The sequence below is a fragment of the Vombatus ursinus genome, unplaced genomic scaffold, assembly GCF_900497805.2.
Source record: "Vombatus ursinus unplaced genomic scaffold, bare-nosed wombat genome assembly UNPS02014894.1, whole genome shotgun sequence".
Classification (NCBI taxonomy): Eukaryota; Metazoa; Chordata; class Mammalia; order Diprotodontia; family Vombatidae; genus Vombatus; species Vombatus ursinus.
In genome coordinates, this window is record NW_020954672.1 from 4,595,678 (window position 1) to 4,616,970 (window position 21,293).

The 21,293-nt window shown below is 46.9% G+C and overlaps 1 protein-coding gene across 1 annotated transcript; it reads right to left on the reverse strand.

The window, feature by feature from the left end:
* Nucleotides 1–216: 216 nt before the first annotated feature.
* On the reverse strand, nucleotides 217–18,185 carry TGM1 (transglutaminase 1). Its single transcript, XM_027843174.1, has 15 exons — nucleotides 18,080–18,185; nucleotides 16,947–17,264; nucleotides 16,220–16,408; nucleotides 14,987–15,235; nucleotides 14,106–14,224; nucleotides 13,595–13,702; nucleotides 13,016–13,190; nucleotides 12,540–12,678; nucleotides 12,224–12,327; nucleotides 10,127–10,215; nucleotides 8,111–8,264; nucleotides 7,318–7,599; nucleotides 6,360–6,520; nucleotides 5,841–5,977; nucleotides 217–637 (listed from the first exon to the last, which is right to left on the reverse strand). Exons 2-15 carry the CDS (start codon nucleotides 17,257–17,259, stop codon nucleotides 412–414), a joined length of 2,445 nt encoding a protein of 814 aa, XP_027698975.1. The 5' UTR covers nucleotides 17,260–17,264; nucleotides 18,080–18,185; the 3' UTR covers nucleotides 217–411.
* Between the last annotated feature and the right edge of the window lie 3,108 nt (nucleotides 18,186–21,293).

Consider the following 21,293-nt stretch of genomic DNA (forward strand, 5'->3'; position numbering starts at 1 on the left):
ATTTTTAAAATCGGGGGGGGGGGGTTGTACTACATGATCTCTAAAGACCCTTCCAGTTCTAATATTCTCTGATTTGACCAAACAGTCACTAGAATGCCTGGGATCTCAGAACCAGGGATACAAATGACTCTAAGTGTGGTATAAAGACCAAAAGGATTTTGATGAACCCATTCTCTTTAGATTGGCATGCGCAAACAGATGGGCAAAGACAAGAGCTTCAATTAAAAAAACAAAACAAAACAAAAACAATCTTTATTACCTTCAGTGCCATGCAATGCGTATGAAAGTTGGATCCCACCCCAGGCCTCCTGGGCCTTCCTTCCTAGGCTACAAGTGTCCTTTTTGTACCAGCTCCCCGCTTCAGTGAAGCGTCCATGCTCCTATTGCTTCTGTCCCATTCCAATTGCAAGTTTAGGCTCCTCCTCGGGGTGCCATAGGGACATTCTCCCCGGAGCGGCTGCTACCCCGGCCACTGGATAAGAAGCCCCCACCAGGAGCAGGGGCCACGTCTACCTCGATGACTCCGTGCACCTGGGAGAGCTGAGGGCTGTCCAAGCTGGCGATGAGCTGCCTGCGACCTGCCCGCACGGGCACGAAGGTTTGACGCAGTGTCACAGTTTCATTGCCCCCAATGTCTCTGTAGGGAAAGATTAGGGACAAGAGATGAGGCTTGGAAGAGCTACATTAGGAAAGGGTAAAGACTGGTCTAGGAACACTGCCTTGAAAAAAGCAGGAAGTCAAGGTTAAGGTCATAGGTACGACTTGAGGTAGATCTTAACCAGCAAATTTTTCCAGGCTGAGCCTGGACACCTGGATGTACCAGGAAATGACAAGTTCCTTGAGCCATTGAAGCTCTTTCTAGGTCATGCCCAGATCAAACAAGAGCTAGGAGCCTGAGGCCTTCAAAGGGGTGTCCTTGTCCTATATCCTCTCTTTTTCTGGTCCAGGTTCCTTTTCTTCCAGTTCTTTCTCTTCTCAACTCCCATCTCCTAATGCTTCTATATCTCCTCTATCATTCTACCACCTGCCAATGCCTTCTCCCTAATGATTTTTCTATTAAGCATATCCTATCCTCTTTTCTTGATCAAACTTTCACTTTAAACCAAATCCTTCCTGCTTGGTGTGTTTATCTCATTTGTCCTCAAAGCCAGAGGCTTCTTGGAGAAATCCAGTTTCAATAGCAGTCATCTCCAAAGAGGCAAACATCACTTTAAGGGAAATAGGTCAATTCCAAAGCTCCTGGAGAACATCTTCTCTTTCTTTCTTTTTCTTTTTCTTTTTTTTTGGGGGGGGGGAAGTTAGGCAATGGGGTGAAGCGACTTGCCCAAGGTCACACAGCTAGTAAATATTATGTGTCTGAGGCCAGATTTGAACTTAGGTCCTTCTGAATCCAGGGCCGGTGCTCTATCCACTGTGCCACCTATCTGCCTCTAACATCTTCTCTTTCCAAAACTATCCCCTGCTGTAACTTTGGGAAATGACATTTGGCTTGGACATTGATGTAACAAGAGTTCCCTGAACATCTTTTGGGGCCTCAGTTTCCTGAGTTACAAAAATAAGGGGACTGGACTAGACAGCCTTTAAGATCCCTTCTAGTGTTAAGATTTTATGATGGAGGGATTGTTGAGGTGTCCTATGAATTTAGATATTATGATACAAGACTCAAACTAAGAATGCATTTTATTTTAAAAGTTTGTACTTTCCCACAGAAACAATGTTTTAAGGGCTAGTGAGGTGCCCAGACCAGTCCTTAAATGCTTTCCTAACCAATAATAACAACTCATATAGAGCTTTAAAGTTTTTACTATTGCTTAATTATATTGCTAGCATAATAGGATCTTACCAGAAAGGGCCTTAGAGATAGATCACTAAGTCCAACCCTCTCATTTTAGAGATGAGATAATGTACAGAAAGAGGTTAAGTGATCCCCAAGGTCAGAGAAATAGGAAATGGCAGAGCTGAGATTTGAACCCAGAGCGTCTCATTCCCATGTTCTTTCCACTGTACCAGAGTATCTCCATTGAAAACATTGTTTCTATGGGAATATGTGATTCATATTCCAACCATATTCCAACCTCCCCTCCCCAACATGATTTCCTTTGGATTCAGCAGTGATTCCTTATGGTAGCTGTATCAGGGCTCTAAGAGGAAATAGGTGTGTACATGCTGATTATAATTTATCATTCAGGTATTTCAAAATAGGGATCTGCCTTAGATTACATGATGTGGCTAAAATGATTGTGATTATGATAACATGATACTGGTTACTCAAACACGTCAGAACTTACCCATCCAAAGGAATATTGTCCCTTCAAAGTAGCCCCTGGAAGGCCACACTCTTATTCCAATTATACTGCCATTACTAAAACCTTTAGAGGCATACGTCTTTTGAAATTACCGCCAGAGCTAGTTGGACTCGCAGAAGAAAATTTGTCTCAAAACTCTATCAGCCACACCTCCTTGTTGACCTAGAATGTCATTGCTCAACTTCCTCAACTGCCTTTATGTAGTAGACATGTCTCCAAATGACTTTTGACTATTGACCAAAGTCAAGTACACCCTCAAAGGTTGATGAACTACCACTGATGATGTCTCATAAGACATTTGCAAGTGCTTACTCCTAAAGGCAATTCCAAAAGAGGCATCCAAAAAATGTTTTGAGCAATGGTGGAATCATTGAAATAATTTTGCATTATCCTAAGGTTAAAAGGGATAGTACTCATTTGGATGCTGCCATTTAAAAAAAATAATCAGCTGTTACTTCTTCAAACAAAGGTTTGTATTATATTGTAAAGACAGTATAGTACAGGTCCATGCCATGTATTTTTATATGCAAATGAGAATTAGAGTAGGGTATATATTGGATTCTACTATTTCTGACTCAATAGCTTAGGGGCTTCTTCTTACAAGCTTTATATTCTGTTGGGCACATAATCAGACAAGGAAATTCCCAAGGGAGGAAGTGAATACAGGGATGGGCTCCAGGTTAAACTCGTTCTGGGAAGGCCAGGACAGGCGGTGGGAGGTGCAGTGGAAAAGGAAGAGAAGGAGAAAGAGAGGTGAGGTGAAGAAGTGAGATTATAAGGTCTATTTCTAGAAGAAGAATAAGAGATACTCCCCTTCCCCAACTGTTATGACTAGGAGAAGGGACTTCCAAGAAGCAGGGGGATACGTGAGATGACTGAGGGAGGGGAGAGCCCACCAGACCATCTGAGAGTCTAACTTGTCTCCCTGTGAGCTAAGTCATTCACATTATAGTCCAGGCAGAGAGCAGAATCTCTGGAGCTCAACCGCAGTAGCTCTAAGGATAGAGACTAGGGTCAGGGTGGGGATCACAAATGCTACAGCTATCTATACCTTGGGGATAGGAAACAGGACCATCTCTAACAACACAAGGAACAGGGATCAGAATTCTACTGTTCCCAGAATTCTTTCCTTCCCTTTCCTTATGACCTGTCCTCAGAGCTTCCCACCAGAAAAAGGGATCTTGCTTTTCCTCAAGGGGGATTCTTAAGACATTTCCCTCCTCACTACTCTCTTCCTACTACATTTAGTTATCATCAGCCAGATACAACATTAATATTGGAGTTTCTCATCATGATGACATAGTGGAAAGAGCAATGAACCTGGGGTCAAGACATATGGCTTAGAATCCTGGTTCTGACATTTAATAACCATGTGGCCATGGAAGACATCACTTAATCTCTCAGAACCTTGATTTTCTGATCTTCACTACCTACTCCACAGAGTCATTGTATGAAAAGTACTTTGCAAACCCACTAAAGAAACAACTGTGTCTTTGTTCTACCTGGATATAGTGCCTGGCTCAGAGTCATGAGTACTGGATAAATACACTTGGGTAACTAAACAATAACAACTCACATTTGTATATAGTATTTTGTGGTATATAAATGTTTTCTTGACAACCCCATGAAATAATAATACTGCTAATAATAGCTAGCATTCACATACAGCTTGAAGGTTCACAAAGCTCTCTACATATATTAATTTATTTGATCCTCACAACAACCCTGTGAGATAGGTACTGTAATCTTCATTTTACACAGGAAGAAACTGAGGTTGAGAAAGGTAAGTGACTTACTTAGGGTCACATAGTATCTGAGGCAGGATTCGAACTCAGGTCTTCCTCACTCCAAGTCCGACACTCTATCTACTGCACCACCTAGTTTCTACCATGTAGGTGTGAGGATGATGGGATAATGTCCAATTCAAGCCCAGCCTCCTCCTCCAACGTCATCATTATTATCATTATGACTGACATGTAGCATTTTCCACACATTATGTCACAAGATCCTCCTTGCAACCCTTAAAAGAAGGTGCTGTTCATATTCTCATTTTACATATTTGGAAACCCACACTTGAGGACGTTATTAGAGTCTGAAAAGTGATTCAAACCCAGATGTTTCCGACTTTAAGATCAACATGCTATTCATATTATTGAGAAAAGTGACCAAAATATTTATATCTTTTGACCCAGCAAGGCTAATACTAAGCATATACTGTAAGGAGACCAAAGATTGAAATAAAAGTATAATTTATATAAAAATATTCATAATAGCATTTTCTGGATGGTAATAAAGAGGAAGCAGCTAGATGGCTCAGTGGATAGAACTCTGGGCCTGGAGTCAGGAAGATCTGAGTTCAAATCTGCTCTCACATACTTACTAGCTATGTGACCCTGGGCAAGTCACTTAACCTTTTTTTGTCTCAATATACTGGAGCGGGCAATGGCAAACCACTCTAGTATCTTTGCCAAGAAAACCCCATAGACAGCATGATCCACGGGGTCATGAAGAATCAGACACAACTGAACAACTGAACGATAAAAACTGGAAACAAAATGGGTGTCCATCACTTGGAGAACATCAGAAGAAACTATGGCATATTAATGTAGGCATTACGGTATAATGGAATAATGGGCAATGGATCTGGAGTCAGAGGAACTGGGTTCAATTCTCCCCTTTGCAACTCACTATCCTGTATTACCTTTGGCAAGTTGCTAAACTTCTCTGGACTTTATTTCCTCGCCTTTGAAATAAGGCGGTTGGACTAGCATGCCCTCCAAGGTGTTGTGAGTTAAGATACTGAGAATTAGGGAAACATGACAACACCAGCCAGGACTGTTGCAAGCAAGGAAGTTGTACTGCAGACCTAGGGAGAGTTCAGGTTAACTTTGCCACTGGGTGAGTTGTTCTGGGACCCAGCTGTGGGTCCTTTGCCAAGAAAGATGGTTTTCAGGATGCCAGTGGGGAGCTTTAGACCCCCAAGAACTTCCTTGCTCAGCATTTTTAACCTCTTGGCCTGTAGCTTTTACTTGCTTTTTTCCCCTGACCTCCACCTTGGGATCTGCTTCTGCCTGGGTGTTCTGGAATATGTTTTTAGTAAAAGGTTCGAACCCTCAGGCCCTGAGTGATAGAGTACACCAGATGAAGAACCACAAGGTCCCTTCCAGCTCTAAATCTAAGCCTCCACACAAGCTCCATCAATCTTTCCAGCCCACACTGAGCTCCCTTCTCTGAGTTCCTGCAATGCTTAAATATGCCACTAAGCTGGGGCCTGTCTTGGATTTTTCTCTAATGGTTTAATGTTGTTAAGTCTGATTTCCCCAAGAAGATCTCAAGAAAGAGCATGTCATGTCTATATTTCTCTGCACACATTAGGTGTCAGCAAACACAAATTGAATGGCAAGGATGCAAAGCCTAGCCAACCCCAAAGAAAGCTGAGTTCCTTCCTGGGTTGTTTGAATGGCTCCCTACTTAATAAACCTGGAGTGAGGGCATGAGGGGGAAGGAGAGTCAGAGCAAGGGGATGAGACTCACCCAACATTGAGAACCTTGGGCCTCTGCAGTCCAGAGCCCTCCAGTCGGAAGACCACTTTGGTGAGAGTGACAGGCAGTGGGTTCCTGAAGATAATCTGCACCTCTGTCTCCTGGCCCACAACGGCTGCCCCCAGCACCTGAGACAGAGAAAAAAGAGAATGAGAGCCTTCTGATTGGCATGTAGTGGCTTCTTTATCACCATCTGAGATAACCTTCCAGAGTTAAAGACCCTCAGTAATGACCCTACCTTCCTTAAGGAGCTCATCACCCAAGGCTCTCCTAGCAGCAGAGACAAAGGGATGCTCCCAAGGGGCGCCTCAGTCAGGGCCATTAAGGTGAGGTCTCTTTCAGCTCTAATCCAACCTTGCTTCCTTGGACTGCTTGTTAGAATTCAGGCTAACACTCTTCTGGCTCTGAATCCTCCCACTCTATTCTTACTGTTCTCTATTGACCCCAAACCTGTCTCTTCTGAGCAGCTCCCCTTTCACCCCCGAGAAGATTAGTTTCTTTTGCCCATACCGTGAGAGAGAGGTCAGGGGTTCGAAGGCGGAAAGTGTGTTGTTTGGCTAACACCTGCCCATTCTCTTTGACATGCCCCGACACATTCAGCAGCATAGCTCCCTGATCCACCAGATGTGGCCGGTACTCTGAGTAGGCCACAGGCAGTGCCACACTCTCAGCTGGAGTGGGAGAAAGGAGAAGAGATATCACACAGAGCACCGGCACCCCTCCCTCTGGTTCTGCCCACCCTGCTCTCTCCAAGCTTTCTCCTATAGGATGCCTAATAGGCATATGGGCTGGCCAAAAGGAGATATGCAGCAAGAATCAAGCACTCAAACATTCACCAGGCAATGTGCTAGATGCTGGCGATACAGAAACAAAAATGAAACAATTCCTGCCCTCAAGGAACTTACAGCCTATTGGAGAAGACAAAATGCACACATATAATAATATACAAAATACATACAGGATAAATACAAGGTCATTTTTGTAGCGGAGGTGGGTGAGGATCAGAAAAGGCCTCATGTAGAAGGTGGCACTTGAGCTGAGTTTTGAAGTAAACCAGAAAGAAGAAAGAATGTGTTCTAAGCATGGGAACAGCTTGTAAAAAGACAGAGATTGGAGATGGAGGAGAAGGCCAGTTTGGCTGGAAACTTTGGTCCATGAAGGTAAGTAATGTATATTTAAGATGGAAAGGTAGACTTGAGCCTGGTTGTAAAAGGCTCTAAGTGCCAAACAGAGAAATTTGTATTTGATCCTGGAGGTAATAAGAGAGCCACTGAGGTATATTGAGCAGGGCAGTGACATGGTCAGACTTGTGCTTTAGGAGAATCACTTTGTTATCCATGACTTGAGACAGACAGATGGTCCAATCAACAGCTGACAAGGGCCTAACCAAAGGTGGGACACCCATGAATAGAGAGACTATACCAAGAGGGCCATGAGTAGCAAAGGCTAGAGAAGAGGAAGGACTTACAGCTTCCAGGGGACAGCGCCACCTCCTTCTTGCTGTCTTTGAACACAGGTCCAGTGACACCAGTGTAGAAAGTGACAGAGAGGTAGAGGTGTAATTTTACAGTACGCTGACTCCCTCCACGGTTGGTCAGAACCACATTGACTAGTAGGTCTTGTCCCATCACTGCGTCCTGTGTTTCCACCTGCACTGACACATCCTCAGCAGAGTCCCGGGTTGCGTATACGTTGGGTTTGCTGCCATGGGCTGCTGCTGTCTCTACTGCCTTCCTCTCTGCGTCAGACCCTGGTGACCAGCAGGAGAGGGGACAAACGAAAAAAGATGGTGTCAGGGAGGCCCTGGTGACAAGGAAAAGCCAGGAAAAAGAATCCTCCATCCCAGTGATGCCTATTGAAATATCATCTCTTCTTCAAGATCCAACTCAAAAGCTACCCCACCAAGCCTTCCCTGATTATTCCCAGACAGAAGAAACCTCTCCTTCATCTGAATTTCCAAGGCACTTTGTACCCCATAGGTACTCATCATATTTGATTTTATATTATTTGAGTGTATGTTTTATCTCTTCTACTTCTAGTTGTAGGAAGCCAAAGATTATATCTTATTTATCTTTATATCTCTCCTAGGCCTAGTAGGGCCTTGTACATAACAGATGCCCAACAAAAGCATGCTGAATATTCAGAGTTCTGGAAACCACCCAGTGGGACCTTAGATACAGAGTACGGAGCCACAGGGTCAGGGAGGTGGCCGAAAGGGTGGCCCCAAAGAGAAAGGATTTCCCAGGACCCAGAGCAGGTACCTTCAGGGTGTTTATAGATGTGAGTAATATCCTCCCTCATGTTGGAGCCAACGGCTTTGGTGCAGATGAGGGTCCCAATTGCCTTCTCCTCCACATAGACAATCTTGAAGCTGCCATCATCCTGCCGTTGCCAATAGACTTTGTCACTATTCACCTGTGAATAGGGAAGGAGGTAAGGAGAGTAGAGAAGCAAGTAGTGAGTAAGACCTTCCTTCTATGATACTGTGGAGAACACACCTACATCTTCACAATTTGGTTCCAACCTGCCTTTCCAACCTCATTCCTCAGTAGCTACTCCTTTTAAGGTATTTTGAGTTCCAACCAAATTGGACTACTAGTTCTTCCACTAATCTTGTCTTACATGCATTTGTATGGACTGTCTTCCATGTCTGGGATGCACTCCTTCCACAGCTCTACCTGTTGAAATCCTTTTCTTCCTTAAAAGTCCACTAGGTTTATGAGGGCAGCTAGGTGGTCCGGTGAATAAAGCACCAGGCCTGGAGTCAGGAAGACTCATCTTCATAGTTCAAATCCAGTCTCACACACTTACTAACTGCGTGACCCTGGGCAAGTCACTTAACCTATCTGACTTAGTTCCTCTCCTGTAAAATGAGCCAGAGAAGGAAATGACAAACCAGTCCAGTATCTTTGCCAAGAAAACCCCAAATGGGGTTTCGAAGAGTTGTGACATGACTGAAGTGACTCAACAACAACAGCTCTCTATTAAGCCTTCGCTGAACCCTGCCAGTCTGAGAGTGATTTCTCCCTCCTATTTTTTATCTCTTTATCCCTACATCCTATGTCTTATATCCCTTATAATCTAGACCATTCCTTTTCCCTTACCCTTACAGTCTTCTTTGTATAATGCTTATTTGTGTACCTATCTTTTTTTTTTTTTGGTCTGGAACTATGACTTCATTGATGTAGGAAGTCCCATTGAGGAAATTTCCTCTACCAATGAAATTGGCAGTGGCCCTGTAGCTTATAGTCTTAGAGAGCTGCCCAGTGTATCAAGATGATAAGTGACTAGTGCAGGGCTGCACGGCCAGTATGGGTTAGAGTCAGGACTTGAACCCAGGCCTTCCTGATTCTGGGTCAGCTCTGTATTCACTTTTCCACACTGCCCCCCAAGTGCATGTCTTATCTCTGCTATTAAATGGTAAGTTTGAGGACAGAGTCAGTGGTTGTTTTTTTTTAATTTTTGTATCCCCAGAACCTGGTAGGTGCCTAATTTGATGTTTGTTGAATTTGGGCCAACCCAATCAGACACGTAACAAAGAAGAGCCATTGGACCATGTGCTTTGATGCTGTGGGATGATGGAACAGGTTTCAGTCTCTTGCTAAAGGATATACATAACCAGAACGTTCTGATTGGTTCCCCCCCTTATCATAGAAGTCTGGCCAATGGACTGTAAGCCCACTCTATGTAGATTCTAGAGAGATGGTTTCCATCTCAGGATCACTGTTTGGTCACCTATGCTCAGGTGAAAGACTTGATATCCACTCTCAGGCTCATCTGGCTGAGCACGTTCTCCAGCTGCCATATGTGAGCAATTACCACAACCCCAAAGGTGGAAGCCTTTCCCATCCTCTCAAAGGAAGTCCAAGAGAGAATTGTCTGATACCCAAGCCATACATCCATAAGAGAGGAAGAAGAAAGCAAGAATAGAAATTGTTTTGCCCTTTATCATCTCCATAGTGGGCAGCTCTTTCCCCATGGTGGCCAACCCTCTGATGCAGTGCCTCATCACAGGGTTGGGGGGGAGGCACACAGGGTCCAACCAGAAGCTTCTACTTCTTCATGTCCTTCAGCAGAGACTGAACCCTGTGTCTCATCCCCCATAGATCCATAACCCATAACTTATGCTTCAATGGGATCACTTCTGTTATACAGGATAGAGTCAGAGATGCAATAGAGAATGGGTAGGGTACATTTCAATACAATTTGATACTAAAGGGAAAAGATCATGGGCATAACATATAAACAAATGCACCTGTTCCATGAAGTTCTTTTACCTCAGCAAAGATGAAGGGTGTATCATACTTCATATAGACCAGGCCATTCTTAATAGACTCCACTGAGCAGGGACCACAACAGAAGATGCCTAGAGAATCAAGGAATACTGGTCAGGGGCTTTGTTCTCTGGGTTTGAGCACAGGAGTGTACTTGTAAATGTTTAACAACTGGCTCTCCAAGAAAAAAAATAAACACACAACACACTATTAAGCTTAGTCTACATTATTAACATTTTCTCTATCCCTTTCTTAAGTCTAAACAACCAATAAAACAATAAATCAAGCCATGATTTTTAGCATTTGCTTGATTTCCAAGGTGTAAATGCTTATGCAAAAAATTTAACAACCAGCTCTCATGGCCAATGCAAGCTGGTTCCAGCATACCCCTGGCTGAGCAGTAGCATTTTGGCTTCATCTCTGGGGTAAATTGTGACTATGGCTTAGCCACAATCACTGAAGAAGCTCTCAGAAATCTCAGGGTAGCAAGTAATAACAATGATATTATTATAAGGGGCATTATTAGGGGTAGTATCATACCCCATTTACAGATGAGGAAACTGGGTCTTGGAGAGATTGACTAACTTGTCCACAGCCACATATGTTATATTGAGATCACAGAGTAATAGCTAAAAGAGATCCTCTAGTCTGACAACCCGTCACATATTTACTCAATCATTCCACCGTCCTCCCTCCCAGCCCCACAGTATTAGGATAGAGGATGTTTTTATCAGTCTTCTACCAACAAATTCAGAATTCCCCCCAAAAATAAGGCATGGGGTCCCACCCAAAGGAAGCACTGAAAAAAAAAGCCAGAAAAGAGCTTATGTATGTTTTTGAGAATATGTAGGGTACTCTGCTTTCCCATGGATTTTCCTATGGTTTTCTCTCTTGTGATTATGTGGTTTAAGAGAAACCTTCCACTGGAAGGAACAGATGATAATTAGGTCATTTGCATATTTGAATCAGATTGGTTGAAATTGTACCCTCTACTTTACAAGGTTCAGATGCTCTCTGGCCACCAGAACCACGATATTATTTCTCCAAACAGAATAACCAATCAGCTTTTCAGCAGGAAAGAACAAAAAGTTCTTGCAGCAGAGATATATGGCTGGCTGTACCTCCACAGAATCAAAGGAAGGTTGGTGGCCCAAGGGACCCTGGAGATCATTTGGTCCAGACCCCCTCATTTTGTGTATGAGCAAACAGAAGTAAATTTCCCATGACTGCTTAAGACTCTAACCTAAGTCTCTTGGTTCTTATTCTGCTGAAATCCAGGTTGCCTGAAGGAATGGAGGTGGGTTGACAAATGAGCACCCAGAAATGGGGTTGTTTAAAGGATACTGGATAGTGGGGTAGGAAATGAGATGGAGTGAAAGGAGGTTCGTCTGTCTAGAAGACAGAGAGGAATAATCCACAAGCTGCAGAGAATAATAAGGGGAAAGGAGAGTGAGGAGCAGAGAGGATGGGGAAAGATAATCCCTAGAAGGAAGAATTGGGAATTATGGGTGGACATTGCAAAGAGACAAATTTAGGAAGTTTTTCCCAACATTAAGTGTAATAATTACAGATAGTAAAATGTTGAATAGGCTGCTTTGGGGAGTAGTGCATTTGCCTTCCCAGGGGTCTTTAAACAAAGGCTGGGTGATTATATCTTGGTTTAATCTTAGTAAAGATTCTTTTTCAGAATGGATTGGACCAGGGGCAGCTGGGTAGTGCAGTAGATAGAGCACTGGCCCTGGAGTTAGGAGGATCAAGTTCAGATCCGGCCTCAGACACATAATACTCACTAGCTGTGTGACCCTGGGCAAGTCACTTAACCCCAATTGCCACACCCAAAAAATAAAGAAAGAAAGAAAGAATGGGATTGGACCAGATGGGTTATCTTAGCAAAAGGGAGGTCCCTTCTGAAATTCATGGTGAATTACAAGGTGGAAAGAAGAAGGAAGGAAAAGTTCCTCGAGATCTGAAGGACATAGGATCAGTGAACAAAAAGGACTGGAAGAGGGTAGAGCTGGATGGTGGGCAAGAGAATTCTCTTGGCAAAAGGTGGGAGTAAGTGGGCAGAGGAGAAGAAATGTGGAGTGGGTGCTCCCTTACCACTGCTGGTTTCCTGAGGGGTGGCATCCACCACCTGCCAGCCATCAAAGCCTGAGGGCAAGTCTGACCGTTTCATCCAACAGTCGTTCCAGACGTGAAAGTTCCTGGGACACAGATGGAGAGTCCATCTTGAATATTTCCCCTTGACTAATTCTACCCCTCTTTCCACCCACCAACTCCACACTTTTGGCATGGTTCCACAAGCACTCCAAGGCAGGGTGAGAAAAGGAGCAGGCTGGGCTTTCAGACCACACCCTTTGTCACCCCATTCAGATGCCTATGTCCTTCTCCCCCCTCACATCCCCTCCGTTCTCACCAGACAGAATCGTGGTTCAAGTGTTCCAGGGGCTTCATGTTCTCATCAAAATAAATGTCCATGGTGAGTGAGGTGTCAGTGTCGTGAGCTGAGTTATAGTTGGTGACAGTCCTGGTGGCAATACCGAGGCATCGGAGAACTTTGAAAGAGAAAAGAATCAGAGAATCAGGGGGCAGGGGGTAGGGGGTAGGGTGGGGGGAGCACCAGGGGTCAGGCCACCTGCCTGCTTCAGCTCCCTGCCCTTCCCTCCTTCCTACCCCCACTTCCCTTATTGAGGCTAATTACTAATAATTAGTGCCAGCCTGCCAGGCCACCACACCCCCCCCTCCCTGCCTAAGCCCTGCCCTGGTGCCACAGGTGTTCTGGAGTCATGGGGTTAAGGGAAATCTAGGGTGGGGATACAAGGGATCCCTGGAGCTGAGCAATTTGGGGGTCATGGCCTCCTATGGGGTCACAGTTGGTCTTTCCTCCATTACCTGTGGTGGTGACACCAGCAAAAACCCAGCACTGGCCATAGGGGACAGAGTAGCCCGTTCGAAGGTAACTCAGAAGGATCTCCACGCTGCCCACCCAAGCTGAGGGGTTAGTGCCTCTGGAGTAATCTCCAGACCAGTTTCCAATCAACACCCCATTGTCATCTAGAGAGTTCACCTAAGGGGAAAGGGTGGAGGCTGAGGGCTGTCCACTCTGTACCCTCTCCTCTCAGAGTACACACACAGTGGTCTGTCCCTCTGCTGGCCCACTAGGTTATTCTCTCTCTCTCCCCTCCAAGGTTCGGCTGCCTCTCCACCCTTTCCCACCCAAGTTTTGACACAGGAATGTAATTCTTGGGTGTGCCAAGTTTGGGTTTGGCCACACATTCCAGAGGAGTTGGGACAGCAGCCAGCATGGGTGTGTGTGGGGGGTACACCAGGAGGCTGGGGGCAGAGAGATTTCTTTATTATAGTTTCTTCACCCAAAGAAGGCATTGGGTTGGAGAAATAGGAAAGGGAACAGATACAGAGGTGGGAAGCAGGAGGGAATGTGGCACATGATGGGGGGCATGGGGAACGTACCATTGCAGAAATGACACGGGAGACACTCACAGGGTCCCCCCGCCCTGCATATGGCATTCCCCGCCGGTCCAGAATGTAGAGACAGGCATCCAGTACACCATGGTCAAACTAGGAGGAGAGAACAGCAGCCATAATTGCCTCAGAGATCTGTCCCTGTCTGAGACTCTCTAGGCTTCTCACCCTTGCCAACATCCCCTGACTCAGGCTCTCTTTTTGTAATACCACTCACCTCCTCACCTTTCTCCCCTTCCCCATTCTTCTTTCCCTCAGATGTCCTCCCTCTCATTCATCTCCCCCTGCCTCAATCTTCCCCTCTCACTCATCTCCCCCTGCCCCAGCATTCCCCTCTCACTCATCTCCCCCTGCCCCAGCCCTCCCCTCTCACTCATCTCCCCCTGCCCCAGACCTCCCCTCTCACTCATCTCCCCCTGCCCCAGCATTCCCCTCTCACTCATTTCCCCCTGCCCCCCCCCCCCACATTGCTGTCCTGTACTCTTTCTTTGCCCCATACTTGGCCATAATTCCAGGTACGCTCCCCAATCTGTGCCTCTGTGCCATAGTAAATTCGACCGGACTCATTGAGCACATACTCTTGACGCCAGTCTTCATGGTCCACATATACAGGATCATCTGTCAGCCCCCAGGATAAACATATAGAACCATCAAGGGCATAGCCTGGTTCTTCTAACCTTGCTGCCCTCCAGCCTTCCCTGAACACTCTGCTTTCCCACCCAAGGCCAGGCCTGTGGGGCTTACAGTTGAGATATAGGGTTTTGGTGGAAGTCATGGGGCAAATCTTCTTCTTCTGGGAAAGAGCAGTTTAAAAAAGCCATGCCATGGTGGTGGTGGACAGAACATCCCAATCTCAATCTAAACATCAAGGGGGGAAAGGGATGTGGATGGTGGCAGCAAGATAGCTGGACCCATCGACCCATTATAGCCTACTTCTGGCTCAGGGTCTCCATTGGACAATCAGACTTTTCCCTCTACCATTGGCCTGAGGCAGCGGGAAGTCAGGGGGTGAAGGACATGGAGAAGTGGGAAGAGATTTTAGCTAAATGGAAAGAACACTAGATTTGGAGCCTGAAGACAAGTTCAAATTCTGAATTTGCTATTTTTCAGCTGTGTGACCTTGGGTGAGTCACCTCCCTGGGCTTGAGTTTCCTCATATATGAAATAAAGGGGTTAGATGAGAGGCCCTATGAAGTGTTTTCCTGTTTAGATTTTATAAGCTCCTAAAATGCATGAGACCTCTGCCTAGTGGTATGGAATCATGGAAATTTGCCCAATTTGACTTGTAGTGGTCATTCCTTTCTGTCCTCTTCCCTTCTCTCCTAATAACTCACTTAGCCTTCCTGCCCAGCTGTCCCAACCTTTACCCCACAGGCTTACCAGGACACCAAGGATTGAAGAGGATGTAGATCTCATTTCGGGGATCAAAAGGCATCTGGAACTCTCCTGCATCAGTTCGTGTTCGCACAGTGAAGCGGAACTTGCCCACGATGGCATTGGAGGAAACATGGACCTTTAGGTCCACATGCTGCCCATCTGACTTGATCACCTGGGCCTTCCAGCCCCCACTGCCTCCCTTGCCCACAGGGATGATCACATGTGTACCCTTGCCTATTTCAGGGTTTGTACCTAACAGGAGCAAATGAAGAGAGGGAATTGAGGAGATGAGACCAATGGGGCAAAGATCTCAAATGGGATAGAATCCCTGGGCCATCTCTGATCCCCACCCAGCTTTGTTTTGGTAACATTAGTCAATGACTTTATCAGCTCCCATCTCCTCTCACCCTGAAGAGGTCTGTATTGGGGCAAAGCCCCCATTGAACACCCCAATCCTGAGCCAGAAAGGGGGAAAGAAAAACCTCCAAGGCCACTGCTTGCCTAGCCTCCCTGCTACCTTCCCCAGGGTTGGCATAGCACAGCTACCTACACTTGAGCCCAGAGCATATCCAGACCCGGGCCTGAGGTGTACGTGTACCCAGGAGACCTCTCACAGAGGAGGAAGGGCCAGCCCAGACCCTAAGCCCTAATCTCCTCGGTTCCCCAGGGTTAAAGCAGAATCCAGGGCATCCAGGAGGGGGCCCAGGAAATTAGAGGCCGAGGTGGGCAAGGTTAGGCTCTAATCAGAGGGTACAAGGAGTCTCCCGCCCCCAGCAGCTGCATAATCACTGGCCTTGGCAGCCAAAGAGCAACACAGCAGTGGAGCCACCCAGCTTCAGGCCACAGGGGACAGAGACACTGAGACATGCAGAGTCACAGGCAGAGTCAGAGATACACCCACACGCTCAGGAGAAAAAAAAAGTCTAGTAAGAGAAACAAAGAAAGACGCATCTATTATCCACCTATTGGCATGGGACAGACACGTGGCTCTTAGGTGAGAGAATCTTGAGAAAGGGACAGACCTAGAGAGAACCTCATGTACATACATGTATGTACACAGACATGTTGACATGCCAACATGGGCAGAAATGTGCACAAACACCTACCACATCAGTGCAGAGAACACAGGAAAGCTGGAGAGAATGCTATCATTGGTCCTAATGCTAGAGGAGAACACAGTTGGAAGACTAGTTGTGGTCTCCCCCTTTCTCTCTGTCCCTGCCCCTCTGCACTGACCGATGAGCAGCTCGACGGCCATCCGGTCTGAGGATGAGTAGGGCCGGGACAGGCTGACAGTGAGGAGGAAAGGTTGTCCTCGGCGAATAATCAGGTCATCATATTCATACTCCTCTGTGTGGTGTTCCCGCCGGTTCTGATCAGAGCGCCTACTCATCAGATCCACCCCAGTCACCACCAGCATGCCATCTGGGGGGGCACAGTTGGTTATAGTCCAGGACCCTCACACCAGCCCAGACCAAAGAACCCAGGGCCCCTGTGGCAGCTAGGTGATGCAGTAGAGTGTTGGCCCTGGAGTCCAGAAGACTTGAGTTCAAATCCAGCCTCAGACACTTACTTAGCTGTGTGACCCTGGGCAAGTCACTTAACCTTTCTCTGCTTCAGTTTCCCCAACTGTAAAATGGGGATAATAATAGCATCTACCTTGCAATGAGATAATAATTGTGAAGCGCTTAGCACCATGCCTGGCACGTAGCTGGTGCTTGATTAATGCTTACTCTGTTCCCTTTTCCTGCTCAGCTCAAGGAATCCAGAATCCCTGATCTAGCCCTTTAGTGGACCCCAACAGCCCCAGAGTGGCAGGTCCATCCTTAAGAAGACCTGAATGGCTAATGGCAAAGGGCAAATCCATCCTTCCACACTCCACATGTTAACCAAGGCCCAAGAACCCCTTCACTTAGGGTCAGGGAAACCTGAGGATTTCCCTCCTTGAATGAGAGAGGCTTACCTCGGATGACACCGTCGCCTGCTGCGTTGACCCCACTGCCTCTGGAGCCAGGACGACCGGAGCCCCGAGATCCTGAACCTCGGGAGCCAGGACGACCAGAGCCCCGAGATCCTGAACCTCGGGGGCCTGCAGGCTCTGGGCCCCAGTCATCATCAGCTCCTCGGCAGGAACAGCAGCTGCAACATCGGGCCCAGAAAGAGCGACCTGACCCTCGAGAGCGGATATCTGGTTCTGGCTCAGGGGAAGGTGTGATGCTGGGCTGCCAGGAGCTCCCACCCCATCGCCCCACATCTGAGCGTGTCCCGTCAGTCATAGTTGCTGCCAAGAAGCAGTGATAGGCTATGGTAAGATAGACTCAGGCATCTTCTAATCAGATCTCCCCAAGGACCCCAACTCTAACTGGACTTGCCCTAGGATCACCAGCCCACCCCCCAACCAGATCTACCTAGGGATCACTTTCTGATATTCAAGCTTCTTCAGGTACCTTATCTCATATCCAGACCCACCTGGGGTCCTGGAACTTCCCTCTCACCCAGATATACCCAGAGACCCCTATATTCAGTAACACCCATAATTTCCTCCCTGGTCTAAAAGACACTCCAACTCCACTTGGACCCCTGAAGGGCAAACCCATTCTGAGGCGCTCCCTTTCTTAATCAGCCTGCCTATTCTTCTCCTCTAGTGAGGTGCCCAGACAATATATTAAAGATTTATCTTATCTCTAAAATAATTCTTAAGACACCTCCCCACCTCCTTCCCAAGGAGGCAAGGGTGGCTGTGGTCGTTTGGGAGAAGAGTTGTTCAGGATAGAACATCAATCTTTCTTTCCTACCCAATTTTAAACAAGTTGTCTGGACTACCGGGAGGTTACATTCTGGTGAATTGCAGGGGTGCAAAAGGGGAGGGGAGCTGGGGCTGGGATGCCGCAGGTGCAGCGGAGAGCAGGGGGCAATAGGTAAGAGAAGATACTATCTGGGCTCTGGAGCAAGCCGCAGGCTCTGGAGATTATGGAGAAAGAAAGCTTTAGGACCTCAGTTGAGGAACGCGGGCAAAAACTCCCTCCAGTTTCGAAGCCTGATTCTGACAAGGATGAGTCGCCCTAGAGACTGCAGGGCTCCATCCCTCCCTCTCACCTGGCTGTGGCGGCAGTGGCGGCAGCAGCAGCAGCAGCAGCACTAACGCTGAGTCCCAGGCACGGGACCAGACGATAGGACCGACAGATGGGACGGACACCTCAGGTTTAAAGCTTGGGGCGGGGTGGCAGGTGGTGGTTGGAGAGGAGGGGCGGGGCTGGGCTGCTGGGAAGAGTAAAGGAAGATTGCATACTGGGGAAGTGATGCAGGGTGCCTATGAGGTGAAAGAGGAAGGGGCACGGAGGCAGGGTGACTCTCACCCCTAGCTTTCCCCTTTCTAGAAAATACAAACCCTAAGGCGGTGCCCTGGGATGTGGAGGATGTGGGGCCTGAGTCGGGGGAGGGGTTAGAAAAGGGGAATCAGAGTCCAGGGAAGATCATGCTGTTCTCAAGTGCCTGAGTGTCCCCTTTTTAGAGAACTCTTGCGTCTGGGCAAGGGATCCTAGGACCTTCACTCGCCTCTGGCCTCCAGATGAGACAATACCGGAGAGCCTTTTAGTATGGGTCCTGAACCATAACTCTCCCACCCTGAAGAGGATTTCCCAGTCTGAGATGTGGGAAGTCATAAAAAAGTAGCTTACCTCATTAATCTGTTCTCTCCACCCCAGTACTCCCGATTCCTTACACTCACTCCAACCCCCTTTCCTCATTCTCTGAAACCCCAGACAGGCACATCAGAGTATTAAGGCAGAATACCTTAATATGAGGGTCACTAGCAACAGTGGCCCCGTTCAACCTTGTTGGGGGTGCATAAAGGCTCCTATTTGGAACATAGCTGGGACAATATGTGTGAACTCCTAAAGCCCTTGAAGGAAAGGGACGAGAATTTGAACACAGAACCTCTCACACATGTAATCAAGTAGTGAGTTGATATTCTTCCACTTTCCTGGGAAATATTTGCAACCCTGGTAGGCCATGTCCCCTACCTCCTCCAATATCCTTAGGCTCCTCCTTTCTCCCTGTATCTCCCTTTATCTATCCTGGGGACTTTCAACTGAGAATAAGAAAAATGATGGACTGAGGTGGAAAAGGATGGAGATGGGGTTTCACTGGAAAGGACCAACTTGACAGAAGAGGCCAGGGTGGAGCTTCCATTGCCATGTCTGAGGAGTCCTGAGTGTGTGGGGTGGGTGACATCATAGGCCTGAGACTCAGACTGGCTCCACCGGCTATACGTCTGCCTTGCCCTGTTCCACCGGCTCTACTGTCCTCCACCTGGCCTACTGGGCCCCAGGACTGTTCTACTCACACCAGCCACACCTGTTTCACCTTCTTGGGACAGTGTGGTCTTCACCTTTGCTTCCCCAGGCCTAGTCATGGAAATGGAAAGCAGTATTTATTCCGGTGTCTCCAGCCCGAGAACGGGTGTGTGTCGATTTTTTCCCCAGACAGGGACTGTCTTGGGTAGCAGCAAGTTCTTCAACAGGCCACACCAGAACCCCCTCCCCTCCCATGACAAAAGTGGTTAATTTGGATTTAACCCGCAAAATATGTCAATAGTGACAGTTATCTGTGCCCATGCCTCCACAGCTGTAAGGCCTGGAAGAAGTTGCAGAATTATTTGTTGATTGATGCCTGTTAGCTTTTACTACAAAGTTAAACAAATGGTTTGTTTTGTTTTGTTTTTTTAAAGAGTTGGATAGGAAGGTTGACTCGGAGGGCTGCTCCTTTCCTAGACTATGGAATTCTTCCAGGGAATGCTGACCAACCAGCTCCAAACACCTGCCTATATATGCACACAACTCCACCTCTCCAATACCTTGGAAGTTGACACAGAGAGGCAGAAAGAGCAAGAGACAGAAGAAAAAGGTAGATATTCCCTATGAGGCTTACAGATGTCTGCGTAATTATGTAGATACTTTTGTTCAAAGTTCCTCCCTTTCTTTGACCACCTGGCTAATTGCCTCACTCCTCCACTTCATCTGGGATGATGACTTAAGGGCAGTGACTGAGAATGGGAAATGCAGGGGGCAAGTGTCTTAGCAGCAGGCAAAAAAGGTCTGAATCACACAGAAAAGGGAGGATCCACAAAGAATGGGGACAAGTTCCATTGTGTTTCTGTGTACTCATCAGCGATCAACTCCTGCTCAATCAGTCCCCATTTCCCCCCCTTTCTGCTCAGTTTTATGCTGGGAGCCTAAGCTGTGAGATAGCTCCTGTTGTCTCAACATCTGGATATAGGCTGAGGCTGGGGGATGCACGGTATGGGAAAGATAAGCAGGGAAGGTCAGAACCACTGGACCTGCATTGGGCAAGGCAGACAGGAAGAGGTTGGGCAGTTTGAGTGAGCATCAGGGTGTGTATACAGGTGAGCTCTGGGACATTCCCAAGGAAGGCAGTCTTTTATTAGTCTTTCAACCTTCCCACCCATTTCAATGAATCTATTCCATGACAAGTTTGGACTTAGGGCTCTAGCCTGAGCTTCTCCTATTTCTCTCTTCGAGGGAGTCACTTTGGATTAAATCACAAAATTTTAGAACTGGACCAGATCCTAGAGATCATATAATCCAACTCTGAGGTTGTGGATGAGGGGACAGGACTTGACCATGGTCACAAAAGAAAGTGACAGAGCCACAAGTAGAAAGTAGATCTAGAAAGAGAGAAAAGAGAAGAGGAGGGTATGCATATAGAGAGGGACAGAGACAGAAAGGTGTCAGGCTGGGATCTCTGCACTACAGTAGAGGTGGGGTAGAGATGAGCTATCTTCAAAAGCAGCTCCTGGGACTAGGGTTCACTTCCACCAACAATTAGGGACATTTATATAGCATTTTAAAGTTTTCCAAGTACTTGAAACACATTAGCTTACTTCATCCTCACAACCCTGTGAGGTAGATGCAGGTATTATCAACATTTTACAGATGAGGAAACTCACCCTGGTCACTCAGCTAGTGTCAGAGGCAGAATCTGAACCCAGGTCTTCCTGACACCCAAGTCCAGCATGTTGCCTCCTATGCCACACCTCCTCTAGCAGTATGCAAAGAAAAGCTGAGTGAGAAATGTGTGTGGATGTGTGTGTTGGGGGGAACGGACATGGACACAGATATAGGAAGACTTGTTTCAAGGGACAGAGAGGTGGACCAAAATTGTCACTCTTTTTTCCCCACTTTCAGTTCTCTGGCCTAGTTAACATTTTAGGCCAATCTTTCCCTTCTTTTTGCATTGCTCCAGAACTTGAAGGGTGGTGGTATCGGCGGTGGCAGCAGCAGCTCATCAG

Bases quoted from the DNA above. Each gene is read 5' to 3' on its own strand.
- TGM1 (XM_027843174.1), bottom strand. From the start codon at position 17,259: ATGACTGACGGGACACGCTCAGATGTGGGGCGATGGGGTGGGAGCTCC. The intron at 13,703-14,105 runs GTATGGGGCAAA...CTCTCCTCCTAG, and splicing joins GTACCTGGAATTATGGCCAA to TTTGACCATGGTGTACTGGA. The intron at 5,978-6,359 runs GTATGGGCAAAA...TCTCTGTCTCAG, and splicing joins CCCCTGACCTCTCTCTCACG to GTGCTGGGGGCAGCCGTTGT.